The sequence below is a fragment of the Pelmatolapia mariae genome, linkage group LG4 (assembly GCF_036321145.2).
Source record: "Pelmatolapia mariae isolate MD_Pm_ZW linkage group LG4, Pm_UMD_F_2, whole genome shotgun sequence".
Taxonomy (NCBI): Eukaryota; Metazoa; Chordata; class Actinopteri; order Cichliformes; family Cichlidae; genus Pelmatolapia; species Pelmatolapia mariae.
Window position 1 is genome coordinate 25,324,478 of NC_086230.1, and position 27,243 is coordinate 25,351,720.

Consider the following 27,243-nt stretch of genomic DNA (forward strand, 5'->3'; position numbering starts at 1 on the left):
ATCTGTGCTGTCCTCAGAGGGGCACACTGAGTAATGATCATTCCAGACCTTGAGCTACCTCTCCTTAGGAATCCCTGATGTGGGAAGAAAAAAGGAAGAGTCTAAACATCAGACAGACTTTTCCTGCTCTGAGGGAAACAGATCGGGCCAAACATCTGTGAAATCACTGAGATGGAAATTTCCCGAGTGTGAATGTTTATTAAAAATCACAGATGAAACCAAACGAAAGGCGTGTGTAAAGGCAAATTACAGAACCCCCCCCTCCCCATTTTTTTAAACAGATGCTAACAAACCAAGTCTGTAGTTCTTCAGTGTTTTCCCAATCTACTTTCCAGTACAGCTTTGCATCACTACCATAAACACAGTGTGTTAAGCTGCAGCTTATTACTAAATGGTTGAGGAAAACGAGCAACATTTATTGTAGAATCTCCACTGCCGCCAAACTACAAAATTACAAATATACAGTTTAATTTCATGTGTGTGAGACACATCCCAACAAAGCAATCATATATTTGTATGATTTTTATTCTTCTTTAGTGTTAAACTTTTTAAAGAGATCAGATGGCCGAGGAGTTTCAGGAATTTTCCTGTTAAGTCCTTTTGACATTGTGCTGTCCTGTATCAGGCTTCACGGCATGGGGACTTAAATCGTTCATGACATTTCCAGACAGAGTCTGTCTCTCTGCCTCTTTATTCACAATGCTAACACAAGGGTGCCCACGTAGATAAAAACGCCACGGCTTCTTGGCCCATTCCCCGTGGGACTCTATTCCGATGCGTGGTGCTGATATGATATCTTGGGGTTTTGCCGGACTTGTGTCGGGATCATTCTCCAGCCACACTTCTGGGTCTGAGGCTAAGTCTCGACGGTCAAAACATCGGGGTATATTTAGAGCCTGGCAGAGCTTTGAAGGCCCGTTGCAGAGCTCTTTGTCCTTCAGTTGACGGGCTCCCTCTTTGCGTCTGGCTGCCCTCAGCTGCCTCATGACGGCCTGACCCTGTAGGGGCTCGAGTGAGCGCAGCAACACAGCAGCACCCTCCCCTGAGCAACACAGCACACAATATGCATCAGTCAGCAAGGCTCCACTCTGTCTCCTTCCTTTTACCCTTTAAACAGCGACTATTGAAGCCATGAACTGCTGTTTATGTTTAATGTTGTAATAATGAAGAATGATCATAACTGGCCTTTTCACATCCATTGTTAACAATAATAAATATATGAATGTAAACAAAATTAGTGACATAATGTACAAAACATATTGCACCTTTGGTGGGTATAGCGTTTACCTTCACTAGACACGTTCATGCATAGGTAGATGCCATAGATTGGATACACGTAGATTGTGCCGGGCTTCATAAACATGGCTGTGTTTCTCTCGGTGCGTTTGCCTCCCGCCGAGTGTGAGGCCTTGTCCTCCCCTCCAAGGTAAGCTTCAGTTTCCACTATTCTTCCTCGCAACTCCGTACCATCTGCACAACTGTGGACCAGCACCTGCAGGAACAAGGGACAGTGAAATTCTTTCTCTATTTCCACAGGATAGTGGGTTACATAGATTTGTCATTTAGCTGAAGGATGCTACCTACAAAACACAACTTTGACAATGAAAACCACAACAAATGTCTATTTTTAATGTCATGGCAAAAGTCCTATGAAAGCAAAATAATAAGTATCTCTGACCTTATTCTGTTAAACCAAATATTCCTTTTGCTTCAAAAACTGGGTACAGACATATTTTCATGAGGTGTACAGTGAATGATCAAAGAAAATCCATGCTTGCCAGCATGCCAGTTTTGCTGCTAACAAAAAAACAAAACAAACTACACCTCAATCACATTTTCATGAATCTTGGTTAATGAAATATTCCAGCTCAAAATCTTTACTGATTTATACTTGTTGGGAATAAAATAATGAAACTAAAAATAATCAAAGGAAAGCTAGATTGAAAAATCACAGCAAAGACAAAGTTAGAAATTGAGTCACAACTTGCATCACAGTGTGGCTCAGTATTCTGTATAACCCCGGTACACACTCCCAACAATGTGTGGGCATGCTCCTAATGACAGTGTGGGTGGTGTCCTGGTGGATCTCCCCCAGGATCAGGGTATCAATGAGGTCCTGAAAAAGTCTGTGGTGCTAACTGCCACCTTTGGATGCACCATAAGATCCCAGAGATTCTCAGTTTGAATCAGATCTGGGGAACACAAGGGCCAGTCGATGGCACTGATGTCTTCAATACCCAGGAGCCGCATACACTTCTGGTTACATGAGACTGGAGCATCGTCCTGCACCAAGTAGAAACTAGGGCGCACTGCGCCAGCATAAGGACAAGGGGTCTGAGGATTTCTGCAGGGACCGTGATGTGCTTGCATGTGAAGGTCGTTGGGACCCTGCAAGGATATCGCTATTACCTACTGCCAAACCATGCTGGAAGATGCTACAGGCAGCATAATGTTCCCCACAGTATCTCCAGAGTATTTCATATCAGTAACATGTGCTCGATGCAAACTTGTTCTCAATTGTGAGGAAAACAGGGTTTTAGTGGTGGACCTGCAAGTTCTGCTCACAACTGTACAGTTCTGGGGTGTGATGGAAAGTCTACTGAAGTATGTTGTGCCACCCTCATGGAGGGTGTTTCTGACAGGCTGCTCAGAAATATAACCTTTACACTCTTGAGACTTTGCTGGTAGACACAATAAACCTTCCTAAGGCTTGTATGGAAGTGCCATCATGGAAGAGGTGGACTACCTTTGCAGCCTGAATGGTCCGCAGGTATTGTCTCATACTACAAGTAGTGACAAAACTAGAAATAAAATCAGTTGGATAAGGAAAGAGCAAAACCTGATAAATCATTCCCTTTTTGGGAGACTGTTGTTTTTGCCTCTCCAGTACACCTGCTGTCAATTTCATTTGCACCAAAGAAGGTAAACTAGGTCAAATAAATACACAATGGTTTATGGACAGATTAATATCCCTGAAGTTAGCAGACTTTGTGTTTTTGAAGAAGCATATGTGTTTAAATAAACAAATAAGCAACAGTTAGACAGCGTTAAAAATGGGAAACAGTGCTTAACAACTTAAATACAATCACTGAAAGTAAGTTAATCAGGCACATTCAAAAGTACAGAAGGCAGTTACTAAGATATAAATTGAAAGGTGAAGTTAAAAAAAAAAACAACAACTTTAAACTAAAATACATTTTCTTCCCTACATTTTGTGCCTCCTGACTTTTAAAAACACACACACACACACACACACACACACATTTACATACAAAGGTGTTAAATTCAGGTGAGAAATCAGCCTACCTTGCCGAGGAAGGCTTTAGCCAAACTGATGCAGGGCTGCTTGAAGAAGTCCTCTCCTAGCCTGTGCTGCTGCTCATTCCCGGTAAAATAACGGCTTCGCTCCGCCTCAGCACTCTGAGCATTTTCACACTGACTGGGCTGCTTCTTAAGAGCGGTTTGTGAGTCCTTTGGCTTCAGCTCCGTGTGCTTGTTGTGTTTATTCAACGACACAGTTTGTTCAGATGTTGCCAGCGCTAGCATCTTTCTTTTTCGGGCTGCCATCATCTTATCGTAAATTCAGAAGGTCTACAGATTTTTTTTTTAAAAACCCAACAATATATAAACCCAACAATACGTTTATTCAATATTTAGTATTTAATTCACAATACAAAGAGTCTTATGGAAGCCGTTCACGTACTAGCATACAGGAAGTGGATATGATTGTTTTGGTATCTCTTAAAGGGACCGCGCACTTCTTGGAGGTAGTGGGAGAAGTTAACCTTCAAGGCTTTCTCCTAGAAAGATTTTATTTTCCCATCTATATTATTTTGTATTTCAGTTGTGAAAGAAAAAAATATTTATGGTTAAGAACAGGTGAAAATAAACATGTTTTGCAAAGAAAATAAATCATGAATGCAGTTTTCTTCTCTTTTTGGGCTGAAAATGTTTAAGCCAGCCACTGACTGTTCATTATGGAGCAATTCTATGGTAATAAGACTGCCTCTAAGAACAAATGTCCATCTTTTTCTCACAAAATGACTTTACAGTGCATTATGAATTTCGCTCTTCAGCACAGCAGCCACTTTGCCGAAAGACTACCTGACAACCTGTGCCCTTTTCCTGCTGCTGCCTTATCTTTTCAGGCTCATTTGGATAATAAGAGGTTATAAATAGAACCGCTCTGCGTGCTCTCCACTGCCTGTGCCCAGGAAGTTGACGGCGCCAGTTTGGCCCCAGGCGCTTTGAGCCCATGCGGCTTTCTGGAAGACTAACAGTATGTGACGTGGTCATGCCACAGACCACAACTTCAGCAGGGAAATACAAGTTTGCTTTTTGGCTACTGTGGAGGCAAATCTCTGGCTGTAAAAAGGAATCAGCCTATTATGATGCAGATGAAAGGAATGAACTGCAAGTCAACTAATAAAGATGGACTTGATGTACCTTTCTTTTTTGTCTTCACACTTTTAAATTTGTGCCCATCTCCATGTTGAGTTTTGACTTTTATTTATACATGTGAAAGTGTAAAATAATCACAAAAGTGTCATCTTCCTCATTTGGTCACAGATTCTGTGTGGCATTGCACAAAAACAGATGACCGGGACAAATTTGCATGGGTAGTCATTCAGTATCATATTCTGTACTTTCTCTTGTCTCCTTTTTGTGCTGATCAAGCAATAATTTAATCTTGAACCTCTTGAGGTTTGATTTCCAGGTTTCCTCAAGAAGCAACACTGTGATCACTGTGTTCATCCAAGGGCTGCGCTTCTAATGGAAACCTCAAGTAACTTATTGAGCCAGAACACATTCCAGACAGAAATCTGCTGAGCATGTTCAGTAGAAGTCTCCTGGAATGGCTTGTTGACTTTGTCATGGCTGGTGGGCCAGAGAAGACCATTGTTTGCTGTGACTGTGTTGCTACTGCCCGTCAGCAGTGCTTGTGCGGTTTGAGCCGAGCAGCTTTCATTGTTGCTGCCACTGATAATCATAGCAGCCACATTCTGGATCACTGTCAATTCCAGCAGCCACCTCAGCGATCGTGACGCTGAGCAGGAACACCAGAGACTCCGCTGTGTGTGCAGATGGACGAGCAGAATGCCGCCGGACTAAAATGGCTTACTACACAATGACTCAGAGAATCCTATGAAAAAAAGCAATTGATGTTTTGGGTTTCATGTGCAGTATTCAGTGTATTTGTGTTTAATTAAGGAAATGGTAAACTTATTTTAAAGTGACACTCACTGGACTCTTTATTAGGTACACCTTTTTTAGTACTGGGTTAACTCTCTCATGGTTTCAGATCTGCCTCAGTTTGTAGTGGCACAGATTCAACAAAGTGCTGGAATCATTCCTCTGAGATTTTGGTTTAGCAACTTTGTGATGTTATTACAGATTTGGTGCGAATTTTTCGGCTGTGCATTCATGATGCAAATTTCCTATTTCACTACATTCCAAAGGTGCTTTATTGGATTGAAACCTGGTGACTGTGGAGACGTGTGGAGTGAAGGGAACTCACTGTCATGTTTAAGATGAAATGATTTGAGCTTTGTGACACGGCTTGTTGTCATGCTGAAAGATGTGTATACTGTGGTCACAAGGGAGGGACATGGTTAGCAGTAATATTTAGGTAGGCTGCTTTAACACCATTACACCATCACCAGCAGCAGCCTGAACTGTTTATACAGTGCAAGGTGAATACATTTCAATCTGTTTACACCAAATTCTGACTTTCTGATTGAGACTCATCAGATCAGAAACCTGGTCCTATTTTTAGCTGACAGGAGTGACCTCCCTGTGTTGTCGTCCCTTGCTGTTGCTTATCCATTTCATGAGTTGACATTCTGTGAATTCAGAGATGCTCTTCTGCATACCTTGGTTGAAACAAGTGGTTATTTAAAAAAAAAATTAAATCCAGTAGATTTTTGTGCAGGAAAATCCTAGTAGATCACCAGGTCCTGTTTGGCACCAACAGCCATCCCATATTGGAAGTCACTTTAATCGCATTTCTTCCCCATTCTGATGCTCTACTCTTGAACTTCACCAGGTTGTCACGACCATGTCTACATGCCTAAATGCATCAAGTTGCTACCATGTGATTGACTGATTAGGTATCTGTGTAACATGCAGCCAAATATGTATACCTAATAAAATGGTCTGTGGGTGTATGCAATAGCAGTTTGGCATTACTACATTTAGTTTATAACTGTCTCTATAAACACATTACATCAAATGGATGTCTAAAAAAACTAGCCTCCTAAATTTATATCTCTATTTTTGAGTAACGTTTATACGATATCTTAGGTATGAATGTCAGTAGCACCATTGCGAAACTCAGACCATTACATAGTTTAATTAAAATAATTTCCCTGAAAAACTGTTACGCTTTTAAAGAAAATTCCAAAATATAGTTTAAAGTCTTAAAAAATCTTAAATCTTTTTATACATTTAACTTGAACACCGGCAAAGCTGCAAACCAAATCATGTCACACTGCATAATATATGAATGACAATAAAGATATATTCTAGTCTATATTAAGTATCCGTTTGAGACGCAACACCATGTCGCTATTATATGAGAGTCATGATTTAAAAAGAGACGGCCATGATGTTTGTTGGTGTAAATAAACACAACCAACTATTACTGGCATTGCTGAGATTACGTCTGGTCTTGGTCTGTGTTTAAATTTGTATTGCCTGCATGATATAATCGACATCTAAGCGCCATAAAGAGCCAGAAATTAATTTGAAAGAGATTTTAGTACTTAGCGCTGCTCATTCCATTTCACAGTGTGTTAGTCTAAGTTTGTTTTCAAAGAGCCTTTTAACCATGGTTATTAAAAAAATGTGGACATTGTGCATTTTAATAGACCTCTTAACATCATTTCTCTTCTTCAGAACAAGCTTTATGTCAATAGATAAAGGTTCACTATAAAGAAAATAATTCCAATAGAACATTTAACTTCATTCATTTACATGATGATTAACCTTCTTTTCCAGAGCAATAACTCTACATGACTGGAGGGTATTCTTTCTTACCAGTACTACAAGAGCCATTAGGTGGTAGGTAGTATTTGCATCCTCAGTGTGTGATGGGATTAATTATTAATTGCCAGCAATTAATGATTCATGCACCTCCTTTCTTGTTTGCTGCAGAGGTGTGGCGTGTGTGTGCTGTACAGGTGGCTGAGCTCTCATCAGGAGATGGAAGCAAGAGGATCACGTCATCTGAGACCCAGTTCATACACCTTGCACAACAAAGAGACGTTTATAAAGAAACAGGTTTGTCTCTTTCCACATCTCTGAACTCACATGTGGAGTTTTAAACATAACCACTGCGGCTTAAATAGGCTTAACCACAGGTTAGCTAATCACTGTAAATAGTTCAAAGGTTCTCTTTGTTTATCTAAATCACGCATAAGATGTTGTCAGTTTTTCCCAAAATTCCCACAGAGACGTTCAACAGGTAGAGCTCATTATTTGTATGACTCAACATAATAACATGAGAGCCCATGACAGTTTGAAGACCGTTTTTTTTTTTTTAATTATTAGCTAATCAACAGACAGAAACTTCGAGCTGTTTGGTTTATTGATTGAACCTGCCTGACCTTTCTCTGCCCTACTCTGATAAAACTTTCCTTGTCTCGGCTCACACCTGTAGCCCTCAGAGGGAACAGTTGTTGAGTCAGGCTGAGGGCAGGAAGACTGTCTGGAAGATTACCGGTCTTATCGCAGAAACAAGTGAACATAAATGTAGCCGACATGACCACAAAGTGAAAGCCAATCTGTCTGAGTTATTCCAGAGCCTCTTTCTACTTGTGTATTTTGTGCAGTCATGTGGTCTTTTAGTGAATGAATGCTTGCAAAGCACTTTAACTCATTTAACTTACCTTTCCTGAACTTTTGCTTGTTGGATTGCTGCTACTAGAAGCAAACATCATGTGAAGTGATTTCTTAGATGTCACTGATGCTGGCAGACGGGCATTTTTCATCAAATGAAAATTAATTTTAAAAAATCATTTACAAAGTTGCATGATTGGAAACTGTATTTTGCCTCTTTTGAGGACATAAAGCATGTCAACCATGTACAAGCAAAACACTCCCTGTAGTGCTACGAATGATAGTCTCTCCTCTGCTTCTCCACTCGGCTGAAGACAGAGGAAGCTGTTTATGGACCGTCTGACAATGTCCTTTTGGTTAAACATGATCCTTACGCTTACCCCTTTTATCTGTGTCTGATTGATGGGTCTACAGGGGGTTTTGAGTGCTCTTACAGATCCTGTGTTGCTTCCTAATTGCTGCTTCTGACCTAGCTTCAACCCTCCTTGGTCCCAGGGGAAACTTCACCATTAATTACTGTGACTTCATGGTATATCAATCAGGGTGTCCTGGGGGGCCTCTGAACCACCCTTACACAGTCAAGTACACGTCGAAGACCCACTGAAGTCTGATAAACTCATTCCTGTGGTGGGAATACAATCTTTTGCCTAATTTAGGAGGACGTTTCTGAATGAGCTTGATTTGATGTGTGGCTCTCAGTCACGCCGGCAAAGACGAGACCCCCGGGTGCAAGATGAAGTAGAAGGTTGAGGTGAGAGTAAACTAGCTTTTTATACTTTTAACCATATACTGTGCAGTAATAGCTGTGAGACCAATGTGTTTGAAAACTGCTGTGGTTCATCACTGTGTTTGAACTTATTTAATTCAGTGTTAATGCAGAGATTGGTTAAAAATAGCGTGATCCTTGCGTCAGATTTCTCATAAATGAGAAGAAACATGGAGGCAATGTTACAAAATCTGAAAACCACACTCATATTTCCTGTACCCAGAAATGTGAATACTGATTTCCTGACGAATCTAAAATTAGTTAAAGGAGCTGGCTGACTGTCAAATACTTTTTTTTCCAAAACTGAAAAAAAGCATTTATTTGTTGCCTCTAGATCTCTAGGGGATCCTGTTGAATGTAAAAACCTCTTGTTCTCATAATCCAGACAAGTAATCTACTCTGTCAGCATAAAATGGGGCCATATTATGTCTTCCATTATTTTAACAGCAGAAAGGCAACGATACCCACATTCAGTGGAGAGTGTCTTAATAAAGAAGCAGATCAAAGCAGCTATGAAAGAGACTTTTTCCAGGAACCTGAGATGCTTGTGCTCTGAAACCTCATCTGAGGGAAGGCTCTGAGCTTGGTGCCCCTTGTCAGCACCTCAGAAACTTTCTGCTTCCTAACATCCATCTCTGCTCTAGAGAAAATTCCCAGGTGAATCTGAGCTTTCACTGAAACCAAGATGGAATGCGCTGTAGTGGTCTTTTCATTAGATGGAGCAACAGTGTGTATTAATGGTTGCCTGAATGAGGAGCCTCAGTCACTCAAATTAAATCTCTGAGTTTGCAGCGTAAAGGAAAGTCTGTCTATCTATCTACCATATATGGTAGCATAATTTGCTTTTTGAGTTGGATTACTGTTTTATATTAGGAACTGTTGACATCTCCATTGCTAATTCCCCCTTCTTTCTTGCTTTTGAGTTAAGAAACCTCTTGAGTTTAGTCAGCCGCATCATCAGACCCAACCTCAGAGTCTTATGACAGCGATGCAATACCGAGTCTGTGGATGCTCATCGAGCTGAAAAAAAAAGAAGTAATATTTATGTAATTGATTCTTTGCTGCCTCTGTAATAAAGCAGGAGTCTATCATTTCACTAAAATATACACAGTGGGAGCAGAGGGTTCATGGGTGGAGGCTTTGATAGTCATAGAAAGCATGTGGTGTTATGATCATCATGTGGCAACAAGCATGGTTTTGTCTAAAAACTGACCAATAAGCTGAAGAATTAGAAGTTTTTTGTGATACATTTTTCATATTCTTTTGACTTGTTTGCCTTAGATGAATATAAATAAATACTGTTGTTAGAACTACATAAATATGAGCGCTTTGATGACCGCTATAATAATCCTGAATGCATACTGTTTTATAGACATATCGAGTTGCATTTTGACGTAGAATTCACTTCAATTCTCTGTGTGTGCGGGCCAGTTTAGCCACCAGTACCTTACAGTTATTTGGTAGGAAAATGTCTTACCCTGTATTCAAAGTCCATAACCTTAAATGAATTCAAACATGTCCCTGTGCTGTAACAGCTTGAGCCCAAGTAGTTCGTTTTTAGTCTGTGGGAGCAGTTCTTTACATGCATAGTGCAATCAATCATTTACTAGATGAAGATATTCGTGTAAACACTTGAAATTTTACTATAATCACTTCATTGCTGGGATTTTGTGTACGTGTGTTATGCCTTAAAAAGCCAAAGTTATGTATCTTAGCTGATAAAGATTCAAAATACTATGATATGTGCCGTTAAATCTTGAAGGTTAATTCGTGTAATTATCAAAAACTATTAATACGAGCTGTGATTTAAAAAAAACAAAACAACAACAACTCACTGTGGTTTATTGCAGACGTGTTTAACTACAGTCTGTATGGGTTTTCCTTCATTCACTCCACTGGGACACACATCAATATAACTGATATGAAAGCATCATTATTGTTTAATTGGCCACAGCCATTTACCGTGAAATTTAATGCCTCTCATAACTATAACAGTCATGGTCCCCCGTCGGAGTGACTCACTGTAGATTGTGAGGGTTAAAGGTTTCAGTCACTGGACCCCACTGTGGCTGAGGATATCGCTTAGTCACCCCGTCTGGAGAAGCAGCGCCTCCCTGTGTACACACCGATTGGTCGGTGATCTTGACGGGCTCGCCTTCTCTACAGACCGTCTTCAGCCCAGGGCGGGGCTGATTCTCTACCAAACTGAATTGCTACAACCGCCAGGAGGAAACTTACCCCGGGTCGCTCCATGGAGCAGTGTGGGAATGCTCTGTCTGTAGCAGAGAACCGGACGGCAGCCTCATTTCGACTTAATCATCCTGGACTGCCTCAGCTGCTCTTGGGATCGAGAGTGACCGGATTGAATACTACAGCACTGGGATTGGCTTAAAAAAATAAAATAAAACAAAATAACAGAAAAAAAGAAAAAGAAAAACCATCTGCGGGGTGGGAAAAGAAGCGCGTTTATCGCCGCACCGCTGTCAGGATGATGTGACAAATCATTTATCTGCTGCCCGTGGAAAAATCAGTGGAATCGGATTTTTTTTCTTCTTCTTCCACTGCTGGAAATCAACTGAACCGGTTGTTATAAGGGTAAGTTGTGACATTATATCGTGGCACTCTCGTGTGGTCGCCCTTACGGAAGGCTGGACTCGGAGGAAGCGCTCACGCGTCGTGACCGCGGTGGAAACGAGCTCAATCCGGTCGATTGAATTACTGGTCAGTTAATTGATCCACAGAGGAACCCTTCAGACTCGGGCTGGCTGTAGTAAACATGGCATCGGTTAGGTTACGGAGTGCTTTGCCAATTTGCACTCATTGTGAAGTTTTCATAGAGAAAGTGGGCTATTTAAAGTGCTCCAACAGCAGCTAATAATTGGTCTATATTTTTGCCCAATCACCTGCTTAACAAGTGTGATACAGCCTAACCTACATAATAAAAGAGCCGTTGAAGTGGAATTAATGGGGTGTGAAATGAGCTTGAAGTCTGGAAAGGTGAATTACTTTTATTTTTGTACTTGAACTCCCCAAATTCAGGATATATTACTCTCGTTAGACTCATATGAGTCAAAGGCAAGGTGGTTTCCATTTCAACATCTGGTTAGATTATCTAATCTGGCTGTAGGCTCATCATTGGGAGAAAGCCCCAGCCTCATCTGAATTGTAGATGTAGCATAAATGTGTTGTGGATAATCATGCAACACAGCACACATCAAATCCCACCTGACCTTATCTTTGTCATTCTCCTCCCATTTCACCCTTTCTTCCTCTTGCTCATCACCATAAACTGGGTGCACATAAATGGTACATAATTCATGGGTAAAGGGTGCGAGGAAAGAGTAGCAAACAGTATTTTCTTTCCACCCCCCAGTCTCAGCCTCTGTGTACCCTGAAGGTATTATTTTGTCTTTGGATGTTTGTTTTCTGTTGAATTGCTGCTTTTGTGATGCACTGACACACTGTGACTCAGTGTGACTCAAGAGAAGGGCACACGTTTCTCAAAATCATACCCGTGGAGCAGACACTTAAATGTCTCGATTTGACTCATCAGGGGTCCGGAGCTCTGCCAGGATGGCAGCACAAGCAGCGCAAACTTATTAACAAACTGCACTCTTATTGACATCCACAAAGGGTATGTGCACCTCTGTCGTACAGTACCTGGGCAGACTGAAGTGAAACCATAGACATACTGTATTAGAAACTGCTGAGTTATTTTGGCAGACAGGACATAGGACCACATGGCCTGGTTTGTGTGCCCAGTGTTCCTGATCACATGGAGCAGGACGGGGGGATCATATCTCTGGGTGATGTAATCACACTAATAAAGCAACCTCCCGATGTGTGATAGTGGCACTCATTCCTATCCTCTGTGTCTGCTCCAACTGGACCCTGGAGAGAATATTCCTAGTGTGTCTGTGTGTGTGATTGTGTGTTTGTATGTCTATGTGATACTTGGAAGGAGCTGGGAGTAGCTGTGGTGAGGCCAGTCGACCATTCAGTCTGGCTTTTGTTGACCAACTGCTATGTGAGTTTTGCAGAGGGCTGCTTAGGGGGCCACGCTGTAGTCATGCCTACATGACTCACAGTATGTTATCTGTCTATCAGCCTAGCCAAGTGTGCAATCCTGTATAACTGCTTCATGGTGTTCAAAACTGTTTCGGGGCAGGATTTTACACTCAGTGATTGATATTATCAGCCTTCATTCACTGCCATTTTCAGTAGATATTTCTCCCTGTGTATCTCAAAGCATAACAACAGCAACTTGGCAATGTTTTTATGTGTGACCTATAATCACTTCAAGATGCTGTATCTACATTTAGGACACACTTATCTGGCCTACAGCGGGCTCACTTTGTCGATTTGATGCGCTTTCAATGGGCTGATGCAGTTTTCAGTAAGACTACAAACAAGCTGTAGATTTCCTGGAAGCCCCCCTCTGAACTCTAAAATCTGCCTGTTCCCGAACTTTGAGTGTTCTCTCTGTGATTGTTGGTCATTTTCAGTCTGGATAGCGCTTTCTCCGAGTCCAGATGACGTGAGCGTCACTGGGCTGAACCGTTCCATGTGTGCAGAGCACATGCTTCTCAAAATAACCTCAGGCTGTTTCACCAGCACACACATCTGTATCACGAGTCAGAAAGTGGCTCACTTCACAATCCTGTTTACTGGGCATTCTACAGCTGGGGTTAGTTCCTAACCTGCTACAAAATAGCTCTGCTGATTTGCTTAATGATTGTTTAAATAGCAAGATAGCACACACTGTAGAGGCTGCTATGTTAAATCTTTTCATATATGCACATATTTATGCACATGTTCTGATTGCAATAAAATGTCCCTTTAGGGCCTTTTCAGGGTACTTTTGCAGGGAACAGTGCCTAGTCTGTAGAAGATACCTCTGAGCAGCCCTAAAAAGCTGGGGGGCATAGCCAGATGCTGATTGGTTAGACACATAATAAGCAAAACTACCCTGTAGCTGAAGATGTTGCAAAATAATTTTACTAAATAAAAGGCTTAAAGCAGCAATAAGAAGCAATTACTGCCTCTACCTAGCACCTGTCCAGAGTTTCTGCAGTGGAAGCCCAGCTTTTTATTAGTGTGTTTATTAAAATGCATCGCATGCTATTATTATTATTTTTATCCCGCAATATTGTCACTTCTAAATTTTAAGATAATGTAATACTTATGCTTTTCATGTAAAAATTTCACATGTTAAAATTATGTTAAAACGCAGAGAGGATTTTAGATTTTGCTTAAGCTACTTTTAAAGCAGTGATATTCATCTGTCATCTTGGTTATTCTATAACTTCTGTTTTTCTAAATTAGAAAAATATATTAAAACCCAAGTTTAAAACACTCAGCAGGATGTATGACCTCACAGGTTTGGTATCCTTCCTTAAACTCTCTTCTACAAAATTCAAAGAGATTTGTAATGCTTGACCTCCCTACGAGTGTATGGAGTTAAAGATGTATTGTAGTGTCACAAAAGATAGATGTCTAACCGTTGTGCAGCTGAAACACATGTTTGTCTGAGACTGTTATGTACCTGTCATCTCAGGAAGCGTCTGCTTTGTGCGAAAGCTGCAACAGTTTTGTCTGCTGGCCTGGTGTATGAATCAGGGGCACGGCAGCATTACCTGGAGAAGTCAAACATGTTAACCAACTTGTTCTGCCGCTTTCCAAACAATGCACGTGCATTCCCGTTAAATATATTGGTTACAACTGCTACCACAACCGCACTCGCACAGACATTAGCTTAAAAGCATGTCAGGTCTGCTTGATGGTGAGAGAGCCCACAGGCAATGTTTGATGTCTCCCTCCCTGGTGCTCGCTCAGCTCGTACGTTTTTGACTTTGATGTGGTTTTGACTAAGTTGTCAAAAAGGAGCACTGAGTTTTCTCTCCCCTCCTCCTTGCATGTCAAATCATGTGATATTTGTGGGAGAAAACTGCCTCTAGAGTATGCTTTAGAGCATGGAATGTAAGCAGATACATCCTGCCTTGTTTTCTGAGCAATAAACAAAATATAACATGTATTAGTAGTGGTGCACAAAATGTAATTATATAGGAAGTGCAGTGTTTGTATGAATCCGCATCTAATGGCTGCTGTTTGTTTGGAAATACATTACACCAGGTACAGTAATAGACAGTGTCCGAGTTCTTCCCCCGTTTATGACTTGATGCGTGAGTCACAGGTGCTGCTGTCCCCTTCCCATGATACCTCCTTGGTTTTGTGATGCAGTGGCAGCCATGACGATGAAGTTAGTTGTGATGTAATGCTGCATGCAGCAGCGGCAGTGCTATTTCAGGTCTACCTCTAAGCCTTCAGGGCTTCCATTTGCCAGAATGCCAGCCTGCCCTTCTCTCAGTCAGCACCTCGTCTGTCATGAGCATGACAGCCATACATGAACTGGTATTCACAGAATTTACTAGAAACCTCAGGTGTACCGCTTTGGAAAAAAGCTGTAAATTAAAAACGTGTTTGCCGGAGTTGTTTTCAGAGTTACTTGGCTGAACTCAACATAACAGAAATGAAAACTTTAAATGTCAGATTGATAGTTACAGGGTGTTTTTTGGCTTCCTAGCTTGTGTTGTCACTGACACAGCGTCTGAGGCTGGTTAACCTCAGGGCAAAGCTCACTTCCAGGGCGGTGGGAATGGTTTGCTCTTTCTCCCAGAAGGCCAGTGCTTGGAGACAAGCAGCAATGGCTCCTTGGCCTTTAATCTTCCTCTTAAGAGTGTGAAGAGCTCTTAAAGGGTGTGTCTGTGTATAAACCAATAAATATGCAGTATTTACCTGATGTCTCGAGACATCAGGGGGTATGTTGCAACTGGGAAGTTTTCCTGGCTGAAATCTGTTGACTATTTAAAAGCTTACACAGGGTTCAGTTACTGCAGTGCAACGTGATAGTGAACTTGTGGGAAACCAACCAATACAGTTGCTCCTTGTTGGAAATGATGAATGCTTTTATTGTCTCAATCAGTTTGTTTGTCACTGGTTACAAAATGTAGTTTTTGTGAACACTTTTCTTATTGTCAGTTTGCACCGTTCGCTCCTTATGCAGTTCTTTTTTTGGACAGAAAACTTAGTTGTCAATTTTGGGTCATTCAAACTGACACTGGAAAAAACTATGATTAGATTAATGTGCTCTACAAAGCCACCGCAGGTGGGGTGTTGACAGCCAGGGGAAAAATATGAATTGAAACTAAGTTGAATGAACATAATAGCTTTACAGAAGCTAAACAAATAAAGGCAGGTTGGATCCTTTGGTAATGTTAATGATTGATAAAATCTTGTAAGGTGTGGCACGTGAACTCTTTTTTTTTTTTTTTTGGCTTCTGAAGTAGGGCCTTCTGGATAAGATTTGAGAAACCTGTGGGTTAACCAAACCAAAATATAATCTCCTTGTCACCACGATAGAATGATCCGGAAACTAAAAGCAAACAGATTGTTAGATAGCTAACTAACGTTTGCTAAAGACCTTATATTGCCTTATTGATACATCCAGGTTGAAAGTACATCAAACTGCTTTCATCCTCCAGCAGCAGGAAGGATTCACCACAAGATAATGTCCAATTTCTTTTGCTTCCTTTTTCAGCTAATTGAAATACTGCAATTTAGAAGTTAGAAATGGGTGTGTACAGTGTTTTAGGTAACTAAAATAACCTAATTAGGGCTACAAAACACATTTCAAACACATCAGCCGTGAGGACGGTTGATTCATAATGCAGCTGGGATGTCATGACTGTGAGTCAGCAGCATGACATGGGTATTCTAATACATATTCTTAACGTATTACATCTTGCATATGAGAAATACACCCACGCATTTTGGCCTAAATTTAAATGTAATACCGAAACTAGTAAAAACTAAACTAAGACATTTTTTAACAGTAAAAACTGAAATGAAACAGGAAATTAAGTGAAAGCGAACTGGATCGGAAACAAAAATTTCAATCAATGAATATCTCTTACAAATGTCCAATATCTACTTGTGTATTGATTCAAATAAAAAAGGATCAGAGCATAATGCCAAAGAGGCAGGTACGCTCCAGTTTAACAATGTAAACTCTTTAGTTGCTCAGAAAAGGATAAACTCTTTAATAAATAATAACTTTTCCTTTTTTTTTTTGAATGAAGTCTCTTCACAGAAGCTTTAAAATTACATCCCCCTTTTTAGTTGTTGTTAGTCCACATTGCTGCACAGACTGCAGGACTGCATAGTGTCTGTTTACTTTTCCCCAGCTTTTTGTCAGGCCAGAGGGTCGGCCTGACTAGGAACACCCTGACTGATATAGTATCTCAGCACTATTACAGCAGCAATGAGAGTGCTGTTTTAAATAGGAAGCCTTCCCCCGGCCCACTCCCCTCCTAACCCTCTATCTTTGGCACTGCTGGTTGTCATACCCAGAGGCTGTGAATCCTCATTGTGCACCAGACTGCTAAACTCAAGTTCCCTGAATTGAAGTGCAAGCACACAGTTATATCTGGACAGTTTCAGCGCAGTCCCACCAACATCACATACCATGCACCAAACTCACTCCAGCAGCTTTCCCAGAAATGAGGGTGTGTTTTGGACTCCCGTGACTTGTCTTTTTACTGCCTTTTTTTGGAAGAGGTGGATCACAGCCGTAGAAATGCTCTTTTCTTTGGAATGAGACTGAACCCTTGAAAGACCAATGCTGAGTAGTGTCCAAAATGTGCCAGTCATGCATCTCTTTAAATATTAAATATAGATGTTTAATACAAACAGATTTTAAGTAACTGCTTGGAAGATTTTGTGTGTTTTGTGAATAATGTGGCTTTAACCCAGGCATAATTTGCACATTTAAAAGTACCTGATTCTGTAACTCTTAACTTTCCCTTTCTCCTTCCTCTGCTTCTTGTTACACCGGTGCCAACTTTTCCTCCCATTTGCCAGCCGACAGAGCTTGTAATTCAGTGTGCCAAGGAAAATGATGTAAAGCCTGTCTTTTATGGTTCCCAGCTGATCACGCCCAGTTATAGTGAAAGGCATCAGTCTGCAAGCCTAATATGTGGTGAAGCATATTCGCTTAGAAAAAGGCAAAAACGAACATTAACAATTATGCAAAAAAGAAGTTGTTTTTTTTTCTTGAACTGACCCGAGTTTGTGCCCTCTCGTTTTATTTTCAGTTCTCTCATCTTTTCCCACTTAGACATTCTGTCTCCTCACTGATGCCTCGTTTCCTGACGGTTTGTCACTTCTCCATCACAGTAGTTGTCTTGGTTTTCAGACCACAAACAAAACTTGGAGCCGTCCTTATGTGCGTGCTCTCTGACCTGGAGGGAAAAACTGATTTCAGTTCCATAGACAAAGAAACTGTGTTCTCTTTAGTTACATGAAGAGTAAGGAGGCCTTCCCCTCACTGGGCCTGTGACTGTCCCAGAGGACCTGCCCCAGCCTTCCCAGTTTTCCTGTGCTTTTGTCCAGAGTTTTCCACAGATCTGGTGGCCCAGCTGCACGCCTTTATTCTTGCTCTTTCCTCCCCCTTCATCCTTGCTTTTACATCTCCCTGATCACAGCTCAGAGATTGTGGGTTCACTTATGGGTGATCCCCCCTGCATCTCTCTGCGTGTTCACAAAGTAACATATTTTAATTTTACTGTCTTTAAATATTTAAATAAATGTGAAAATATTTTTAAAAAAATTATTTTCATCTTTTCCGTGAAAACTAGTCATTGAAATGCCTTAAAATGACACCACCTAATAACAGCTTTGACACATAGACCCAGCTGTCACCTGACTTTCTTTTTTCCTCAGTCGTTGCTCCCCAATCTACACTCTTCACAGCCTCTGCCAAAATGCCATGTGACTCATATTGGTGTCTCAGCACAGTTGGCCTCACAGATTTCTCCTGAGTGGGTTGAATATCTCAAAGACTAGATCAGAAGCAGACTGTTTATCGTTAATTTTATTCCTTTTTCGCACAATTGTTCAAACAAATGTTGATTACGCGCGACTGATTTGTGTGTTCCTCCCAGCAGTGAGAACTGGCTGTGAATAAGCACTTATCTGTTGGTCGGATCACTTCGCCGTCCATACGTTACGGCCAACCAAACAAACACTGTTTCTCCAGCTTTTCCTTTCATCCACATATTTTCCCATGTGACATTCGAAGGGGACTTAAATGTGGAAGCTTTATTTGAAAAATATAGCTGTTGTACGTGAAACCGAAAAGGCTGGCTCTCTCTCCAATACACAGGCTTCTGCTGCCGTTTTCTCCAGGAAGAAATGAAATCTCATCTTTATAGAATCAAGCTTCTTCTATCATCCCAAACAGAGGCTCTATTACAAGAACACTGAATCTGTTTTGCTGCAGAAGAATTGGTTTCATATTCCCCATAATTCAGGCCTTTTTTCAGCACCTGCATGCACAGCTATATGCTTTCACACGCATGCCTACAATCCACTGCTCCTATGTAGCTATACTGTGTATTTTCACAGCCTCCAGTGGTGATAATCAATGCAGCCAGTCAATAAGCAGTACTCTGTTTAAGGTCTGCAAATCTCTCAAAGAGGCATTTCCTGAAATTGGATGTGAAGGTTGAGTTCATATGAGGCTTTTTAGTAATTACAGCAAGTGTGGGAAATGAAATGATTAAAGATGGAAAGAGTGAAAACCTTGATTGTACCTTTGTGAGATGGTCGAGTCCATCAGGCGCTGAATGAAATTAGCAGCCGAGTAGAGGGTGACTCATATTTAAGAGAATAACTCGTCATTTAGATCTTCTGGTGTTAGACTGAGCGATTAAAATCCTGTGTTTGGGATTAATAAGTGTGAGCTGTTCTTAACATTTGTTTTCTGTTTGTGTCTTTTATAAACACTTGTTGGGTTTTATCTCACAGCTTTTTATCTTACATCCTTGAAATGGATGCTGCTGTTTGCCTAATAACATAGATTCTCTTTAGTGTGCTCGTAGAAGAAGGCGGCTCGGTTTGCTCATTTTTGATTAAAAATGAATACTTAATGCTTTAAGTTTTTATTCACGAGTTATTACAACTATAATCAAGACTTAAATGATTTTGATTGTGTGTTTCTCAAAAGTTCTTCTTCATCGCTGTGCGAATTAGTTTACTCTACAGTGCCAGTTTCAGAATTAATTTTTTTTCTCTCCTTTATCCTTTTTTAAACTCTTCTAAACAACCATCTCCACTTTGGAAGCTCAGTGTCACAGCATCTATTCTCTCCTCTGCTTGAAACCATGCTACAGGCCGCGTGTTATCTGCTCTCTTCAATAGGCATGTCAGCTTTGATGTCACACTACACAGATCTCGCTCTGCGGCCAGAGTGGGCGGCGACCCTGACTCAGACCAGACCAATTATTTTTGGCGGACGGTGACGTTCTCTTTTACAGTGGACAGCAGTGTGGATGTGTTCCTGTGCATGTGAGCAAATGTATGTTGTTTCCGTGGTCGTGTGGACCGGACACAGAGAACGCACCCAGTTTGCGGTGTGTTTCCTGCCTTCATTTTCACCTCGCCCCCTTCTCTGTTCTGCATTTCCTTCCTTCCAGCAGTCCTCATTAAAACTAGCAGTAACCTGACCTCTGTGGTCGTGCTCGTGGTTTCTCACAGAGGATGTGAGACAAGATGACAAAGCTAATGGCTGCCCTTTGTGAAGTATTTTTAATCATGTTGATTAGAACACAAGATAAACCTAAACACACACTGGAGGATGATGCATTACAGCCTAGTTTGTTTTTAATGTTTTATATTTTTTAAACTGTTAACATAACTGTGGTCTATCCACATGTCTAACTTTTGCTGTGTTTGAGTTTAGCACAGACGCTGCTACTAGCACCTGAACATTTTTAGAAAAGACTGTTAGAAAAGGCTAAGGATGCTTATTTAAAGCAAAACTCATAATCACATTTATTTTGGTAAACACTGAGACCTTTCCAACATGATTATCATAACAAAAAAATATCATTTTTCTAACTTGTTTCTCATGATACATCTTGAAACCAAAAGGCTTTCCTGTTGACCAAAACCTTTTTTTCTCGTCTTGGCTCAAGCTGAACTGAAACTGCCACAGTGGTACGGCCAGACAGTTTGGGTTCAAAGGAAGGAGAGAAACCAGAGTAAGCTGCGTTTATAACTAAAGAGAACGCAGCACAGCTGTTTAAGCCAAAATTGTAATAGAACATTAATTCAGATTAGTTACACAGGCTTACTGCTGACACGGTTTAGTTTGAAAATGTCACAACTGTGTTTTAGTCCAATCTGCAGCCTGTATATAGAAGACAGCCAGTTGTTGGTGAACTCCAGCAGTGCAGCGTCGAGCTTAGCGTTATCATTGTGGTAGTCTTAGTGTTTTAAACCCGGACGTGACAAGTTAGGGGTGAGGGTAAGGTGTGAGCGAGAAACCAAGAGACACTTCAAGCTCATTTTAGAAACTACGCGTCAGTCAGAAAGTGGGGTTGCTCTAAAGCCTCCTTTGCTGTCTTATTTGACTATACAGTTTTCGGTCGTTTATCGCAGGTGTTACATTTTAAAAATGACCCGCGATAGGTGAAATCAACGAAGTAGCAAACTTTATTTTTTACAATTATTACAGCTGTTTTAAGGCTGTAAAACCTCTCACAACACACTTTATACACTTTTCTCAGACAGGCATCGACATTTTCACACGTGTCTCTCTTTATTAAACACTCTCAAAGTTCAAACCGTTGTAGAAAAATAAGTCCAGTATTATAGAATGAAATCAAAGATCAAACCCTGTTTTCAGGTCCAGAACATGAGGGTAGAGCAACATTAATGAATCAATGGTACAGAAGTAGAGGAAGCAAGAAGAATGAGTTGAGTAAAGTTTGACTTATCTGACTGTTTGGTTTCGCTTAATGCGCCTTATAGTCCTTTGACGTCGACACTGTTGTGTTTGTTGTCTTCTGCTAGCGAAGATTTGTGTAAATTTGACAAGCTGAACGCATTCTGTACTGTACAGGAGACACGGCACGAGATTGATTGAAAATGGGCTACACCCGATCAGGACGCAGAACACAATCCGCTGTTAAAAAGAAAAAAAAATTGCACCCTCAAAAAATCCGTGAAACAGCGAGGCTGCGAAAAGTGAGCTGCGATATAGCAAGGGACCACTGTAATGGAGACATAATTTACAAAATAGAAATGAAAGTCTTTACTGGTGTCACAGATCAAGAGAGCTGGGGCTATATTCCATTTAACCAAACTTCTTTGGTTATAAGGAATCGAGAATGGAGGTTTAACTTTTCAGACCTCAAATGTTTTTTTTCCCTTTTTCTGGCTTCATCCGTCTCATGTGGCTACTCCCACTTTCCCATTGTTATGCCTTTTCCCAGCAATGGATAATTTTCTTGCTGTTGCTCAAACATGTTGTCATATTTACTTTGCAGCCCCCAATCCCAGTTTTAGCTGCACATACGTTTCTTTCAGTAACAGTTCTTCCTCATTTTTGGCCTGAGCAAAGAAATCTTTGGTATTTCTGGCTATTGCTCTACACAAGCTCCGTCCACTTCCTGTTTACACTGATACCTGCCCTGTGTACATAAACGGTCATGTGATATGTGATGATTTATGATGAATATGATGATGAATAAATAAATCTAGAACTGCCAAATAAACATTATAGGCAAACAGCTGTGCTAAAAGGTTTGAAGATGGTTTTCTATGTGAAACAGTGTTTTAGGTTGAAAATGTATTGGTGCACATACACTTTTATACCATATGCATACCACCTTAACGTCGCTAACTCATCTTGTGCGTCACCCTCAGTAATTATCTCAGCTGGGAATTTGCTTACTGCACCATTTCCATTGATGAAGCAATGAAAACTTAAGCCCGCTGTCGCTTTTTTTGACTGTGATCGGCCTGCACAATGACCCTTGTTCAGCCCAGTCCACATCAGCCCATACAATGAAGTCTTTTGTAGGGTTGATTCAGTCTGATATCATGCTGGAAACTATTTAGATGAGGATCACATGTTGTTCGGGCATGCCGTTTCTAAGATTCTCCTCTTACTCATTCAAGGGGAGAATGTCAAACCTCCTATAGACAATAAGATGGTTGTATGTAGTCTCAGGACACACCAGGAAGAGATGGTATTCACAAAGAAGACTGACTTACTTCCCTTTGTTGTGTAAAAAGACTTCTCGTTTTTAAGCTGTTCGCTTAACGTGCTGTCAAACTGTGGGAGGTTTAATGAAAATACAACCCTGTCAGAAAGTCTGATGTGCATGCTATTGATCTTCTGATTATGACATGTAACACAAATAGAGATCTTTGACATTTACATTATTTTGATCTGGTTTAACGGCCCTTGTTTAATTTGGATGCCAAAATATTTTCATAGTTTGGAATTGCCTTTCAGATTTATGAGACTGCAATTGCCTGTAAAATTGCTCCCTGAATACCATTTGATTCATTTCATTATTACTTTATGCCATTGCCTTTCACGGCTTTTCTCAGAATATGCTGTAATGTTTAATATTCTGGCTTAATATCTAAAACATCTTCCTGAGATCAGGTCGTCTCCTCGAAGGTATGAGAGCCTTGTTGAATTTCATTAAGTGCTCTCGACATGCATTTTGTGGGTACTTGCATGTGCTCTCTTATACGCCACACAGTGCAGAGTTGTACATCGGGACTTAGCTGCTGCTGAATTTTCCCACACTGTCGCAGACAGGCTGCAGCTAGAGATTCAGCACTTTGATGATAAGCTTCTACAGCAAACAAATGCAGCAGGTTTCAGGTCTGGCAGCTGGAGTCCAAGCCTAAAACTAACTGCTTATCAACTACTTAATCCCAAAGTGGTGAAGGCCATTTCACGGTCAAATGATTCAACAGGGTGGTACCTTATCTAACTGAAGAGACAGAGACTATGCACACAACTCTCTTGTTATTATGTGAAACTCTATCTAGTTGTCTTGGCATGTGTAGTGTGTATAACCCACGGTGAGGGAGTTTTTACTGTCTGCTGCTTCCTGAAGATTACAGACACAAACAGCCCACGACTGAGACGTTATACAGATTTATCAAATGAGCTTTATTTTCCCTCCTTGTTCCACTAAAGTGAAGACAGGCCTTATCTATCTATTCTTAACAACACCGAGAATGGCGACGCTACAGCTTAACTTTCCACGACCACATGCAGCCACCTGTATATGCCCAGCGGCTCCAGTAGGAGGTATGTTGTAAATAATTTACCTGTGCAGAATGACTGAATAATTCAAGAGCTGAATTAGACACACGTGTTGTTGCATATGTGACCAAAGTGTCTGCAAAAAGGAAGCAAGCTTTGGCTTGAGTAGAATTCATATCCAGGTGGATGCTATTTTGTTTATAAACACATTAAGATTAAAGGAATATGATATCTTGGTTTCATTGTAGTGTAACATGTGTCAGCACTCCTTTGCATTGATTTCCTGTTGCAGGATATTACTGCGCGGTGAAGGGCGGGGACCTGTGCTGATAAAATAGTAGAGTACAATTTTCTAGCTCCTGGGCAATATATAAGGCTTTGTGACGGAAGGGAAGTGGGTGCAGGTTGTTTGATGGCGAATACAGATAGAACTTCTGGTGCCCGTTTCTTTTTACAGGGATAAACATCTAGTTCCTTATAGATAACTTGATGTGCTTTTTCACAGTTTGCTTTTTGTCAGAAACCAGCTTGCCGCCTGGTGATCTGAAGCAGGATGTTTTTTTTATTTATTTATTTTTGTCTAGACGTACATTTGCAATCGACTTCCATAAATACACCACATGCACACAGCCTGCTGTTAGGAGGCCATTTATACTTTTGTACGCTATTCATATCTTTGGCTCGTGATCCTGTCATAAAGTAAACACTGGTGGGAGAGCCTAGCGTTGGATGCCATACAAATCTGACACTTGATACTGAAGCCACAGCAACTAAAAGGTAAAATCTGCTATGTTAAAAAAAATTATAAATCTAAAAGCCCGAGCTGAGATATTTGGAAAAAAACAAACAAGACAACGCCTGAGCTTTTCCACCCTTCTCGGCTGGGCATATCATCCATGCCCACCATCTACCTTGCCAGTCGCAGCAGGCTCGCCCGCCCACTATGCCTGCGCCTCAGCTAGCTGTGACACTTGATCTAAGGGTCAGCTGCGTCGGATATTTCTGCTGCCTCTGTGTGTATTTTTTTTAATGTCGTAAGGGCTGGTTCGCTGTGACAGGCTGTCACATGTCACTAGGGTCAATTCGGATGACTGCAGCTTTTGCTGGCGCTCAGTTGCGCTTGACTCTCATGCCCGTGGCAGTGATTTGCAGAGTATTTTCTTTCCTGTAAAATATGCATAATAATCAGTGGAAATAGAGAGTGGCTTCAAAGTCTGGACCACACAGCTTAATTTTGTTTTCCCACTGCTCTCATACTCGCAAGAGTGGCCAGAAAAGAAGTGACACATTAGTGGCATGTTCTAATTACTCCCTTGGTTATATCATAACTTGTAACTCTATCATCAAATCAACTTCCACAACTGGTGAAGTCACCTGGCAGTAATGTCCGCCGTGCAGTATACCACGTCTATTTTTAGCGCCTGTTTTCTCTTCTCCACGCCCGAATGAAATATCAGTTGCTTTGTAGTTTTGTCAGCTTCTTAATTCATCCCAGTTGGAGGCACAATGTGCTATATAAAGATCAAAAGCCACCTTCTACAATTAATGCGCAGATGGGTCTTAGATGCATGCAGGAACTACACAAGACACAAGCCTGCAGTGTTATTTTGTGCAAACAAATTATATTTAGATCATCTGTCAGTGTGAGATACCTCCACCCATTTTCCTTGAATGACTGTATAGCCATGAGTTTCTACTCATCATTACGAAATTCCCTTTGGGGAGCTTCTGTCAACTGCATATTGAGACTGATTTAAGAGTGTTTCAGCTCTAGATAACATTTAATTTGAAGACTTTTTCTCTTTTTTTGTGCTGTGTATTTATGCTACAAAGAGCCTTTTATGAATAGTGTTTCTGGTTACACTGGTAAAAGAATAACTAAGTGAGAGTGACTGCTTGATTAATGCGGTTTCCCTCCATTGTTTCCAGTGTTAAGTCTTGCCTCCAGCAAGGAGAGAAAAATGAGAAACAATGGATAGTAGGAGCATTTATAGAGAATGACTAACTGTTAGAGAATGGGGGAGTGAAACTAATATAACCTGTTTGTTCATTGTGTCCCTAACCTGTTAGTCTGTCTGGAATCTGCATAGATTACATACAAATGTCAAGAAATCCATCAAGCAAGAATGTTTAGGTAATGCATGAGTGCTAATTTAAAGCTTGGCTTTAGTGAGAAAACGACCACAGGAACCGCATGCAGGAATTAAAATGAAAACGAAACCAAAATAAAGAGTATTGACGGAGGAATGAAAGCTCGAGGCCAGGAAGCACTGGTGCTTTCATGAATCAGGTATCTTGATTTTTCACTCCTCAGATTAACCAGGTCATCCATCCTTCCTATCCAGTCTTTCTTCCTTTCCGACATAAACCTTGGATGTACAAGCCATGCTGGGAACAAGTAGGACCCTACTTGGCCAGCCACCTTAGGTTCTGTCAGCCTCAGTGACACAGCTCTCTCAGCCACCCGAAGTGTGGTTGCAGCCAGTCTGCCTCCTGTAGAGCAGCACATAGCAGCAGAGCACACACAGTACCCGGAAACCAGCCAGCTCCTGTCCATAATTGTTAGACTTCATGTGGTTTTTGGCGCTGCCATTTTAGCTTGGCTTAATTTCTACCAGAGCTCTTGTGGAATGTGGGTATGGCATTGACTGAGATTATAAACGACCCCGGATGGAGAAGATTCCAAGACTGTACAAATGCGTCTCTAGGCTAATTATCTCAGAAATGTTTGATTCGTTAATTTGATATAAAACAACTGATATAGTAGAGTTTCATACCCTTGGTAAATACCTAGATAAGTCATTTGTACCGGAAAAAAATGTTGTTGTAATGTTAATGGTGATGAAAATGTAATGTAAGCGACTGACTGAGAGCCTTAGATTGTGAAGCAGGCATGTGTGGAAAAGGCAATGTCTCTGATATAAAGGAGGTCACAGCCAGATTACTATTTTATTTATGAGAGGCATGTAAAACACAAGGGCTATACGCTTATCCAGGGTGCTTCACATATTTGAGGCATGCAAGCTGCTGGACAAAAACTGATATGTTGCAGAGAAAAATAGCACGGCCTCCGTCTGAGAGAAGCTTTTTCTCTCTCTTGCTCCTGAAAGTGTCCGAGGTAGCACTTAGAGCTTCATCCTCCAGTCTTGTCTTCTATTTGACTTTAAGCCTCACCTGTGACAGCTGGGCCTCTGTTGTCATAAGCTAATGTCTTTATGTGCATGACTGAAGACCATTTCCCAAGTGATTACATTAAATGATGGCATGGAAAACTTCACTGGGCTCGAGTTTGTATGCAGACTATAACGCAGCTTCCCAGACAGAGAATAAGAGCTCTGGTTATGCTTGTCAGCCCCACTCATTATGGCCCATTGGACGTCCCTGCACCTGGAGAGATGTCAGCTTGATCTCTGTGTTTTGTTCGCCTATCTGTCTTCTGCTGCCTAATGTGTCCTGGAGAGGCAGAATGGAAAAACAATCCACGCTTTCGTGGATCTCGTGA

At 41.0% G+C, this 27,243-nt stretch overlaps 2 protein-coding genes across 4 annotated transcripts in view; one reads left to right on the forward strand and one right to left on the reverse strand.

Annotated features, from left to right (window-relative positions):
* Nucleotides 1-187: 187 nt before the first annotated feature.
* mpg (N-methylpurine DNA glycosylase) lies at nt 188-3,673 on the reverse strand. Its single transcript, XM_063470742.1, has 3 exons — nt 3,307-3,673; nt 1,288-1,492; nt 188-1,042 (listed from the first exon to the last, which is right to left on the reverse strand). Exons 1-3 carry the CDS (start codon nt 3,568-3,570, stop codon nt 591-593), a joined length of 921 nt encoding a protein of 306 aa, XP_063326812.1. The 5' UTR covers nt 3,571-3,673; the 3' UTR covers nt 188-590.
* Nucleotides 3,674-10,771: 7,098 nt separating this feature from the next.
* Nucleotides 10,772-27,243, forward strand: part of rhbdf1a (rhomboid 5 homolog 1a (Drosophila)) — a 28,541-nt gene continuing 12,069 nt past the window's right edge. For 2 of the 3 annotated variants that reach the window (XM_063472156.1, XM_063472157.1), the window contains exon 1: nt 10,772-11,200. The gene's annotated coding sequence lies outside the window, so the exon portion shown is untranslated. The remainder of the gene's footprint in view (nt 11,201-27,243) is intronic. The other variant, XM_063472158.1, reaches the window with a different exon arrangement.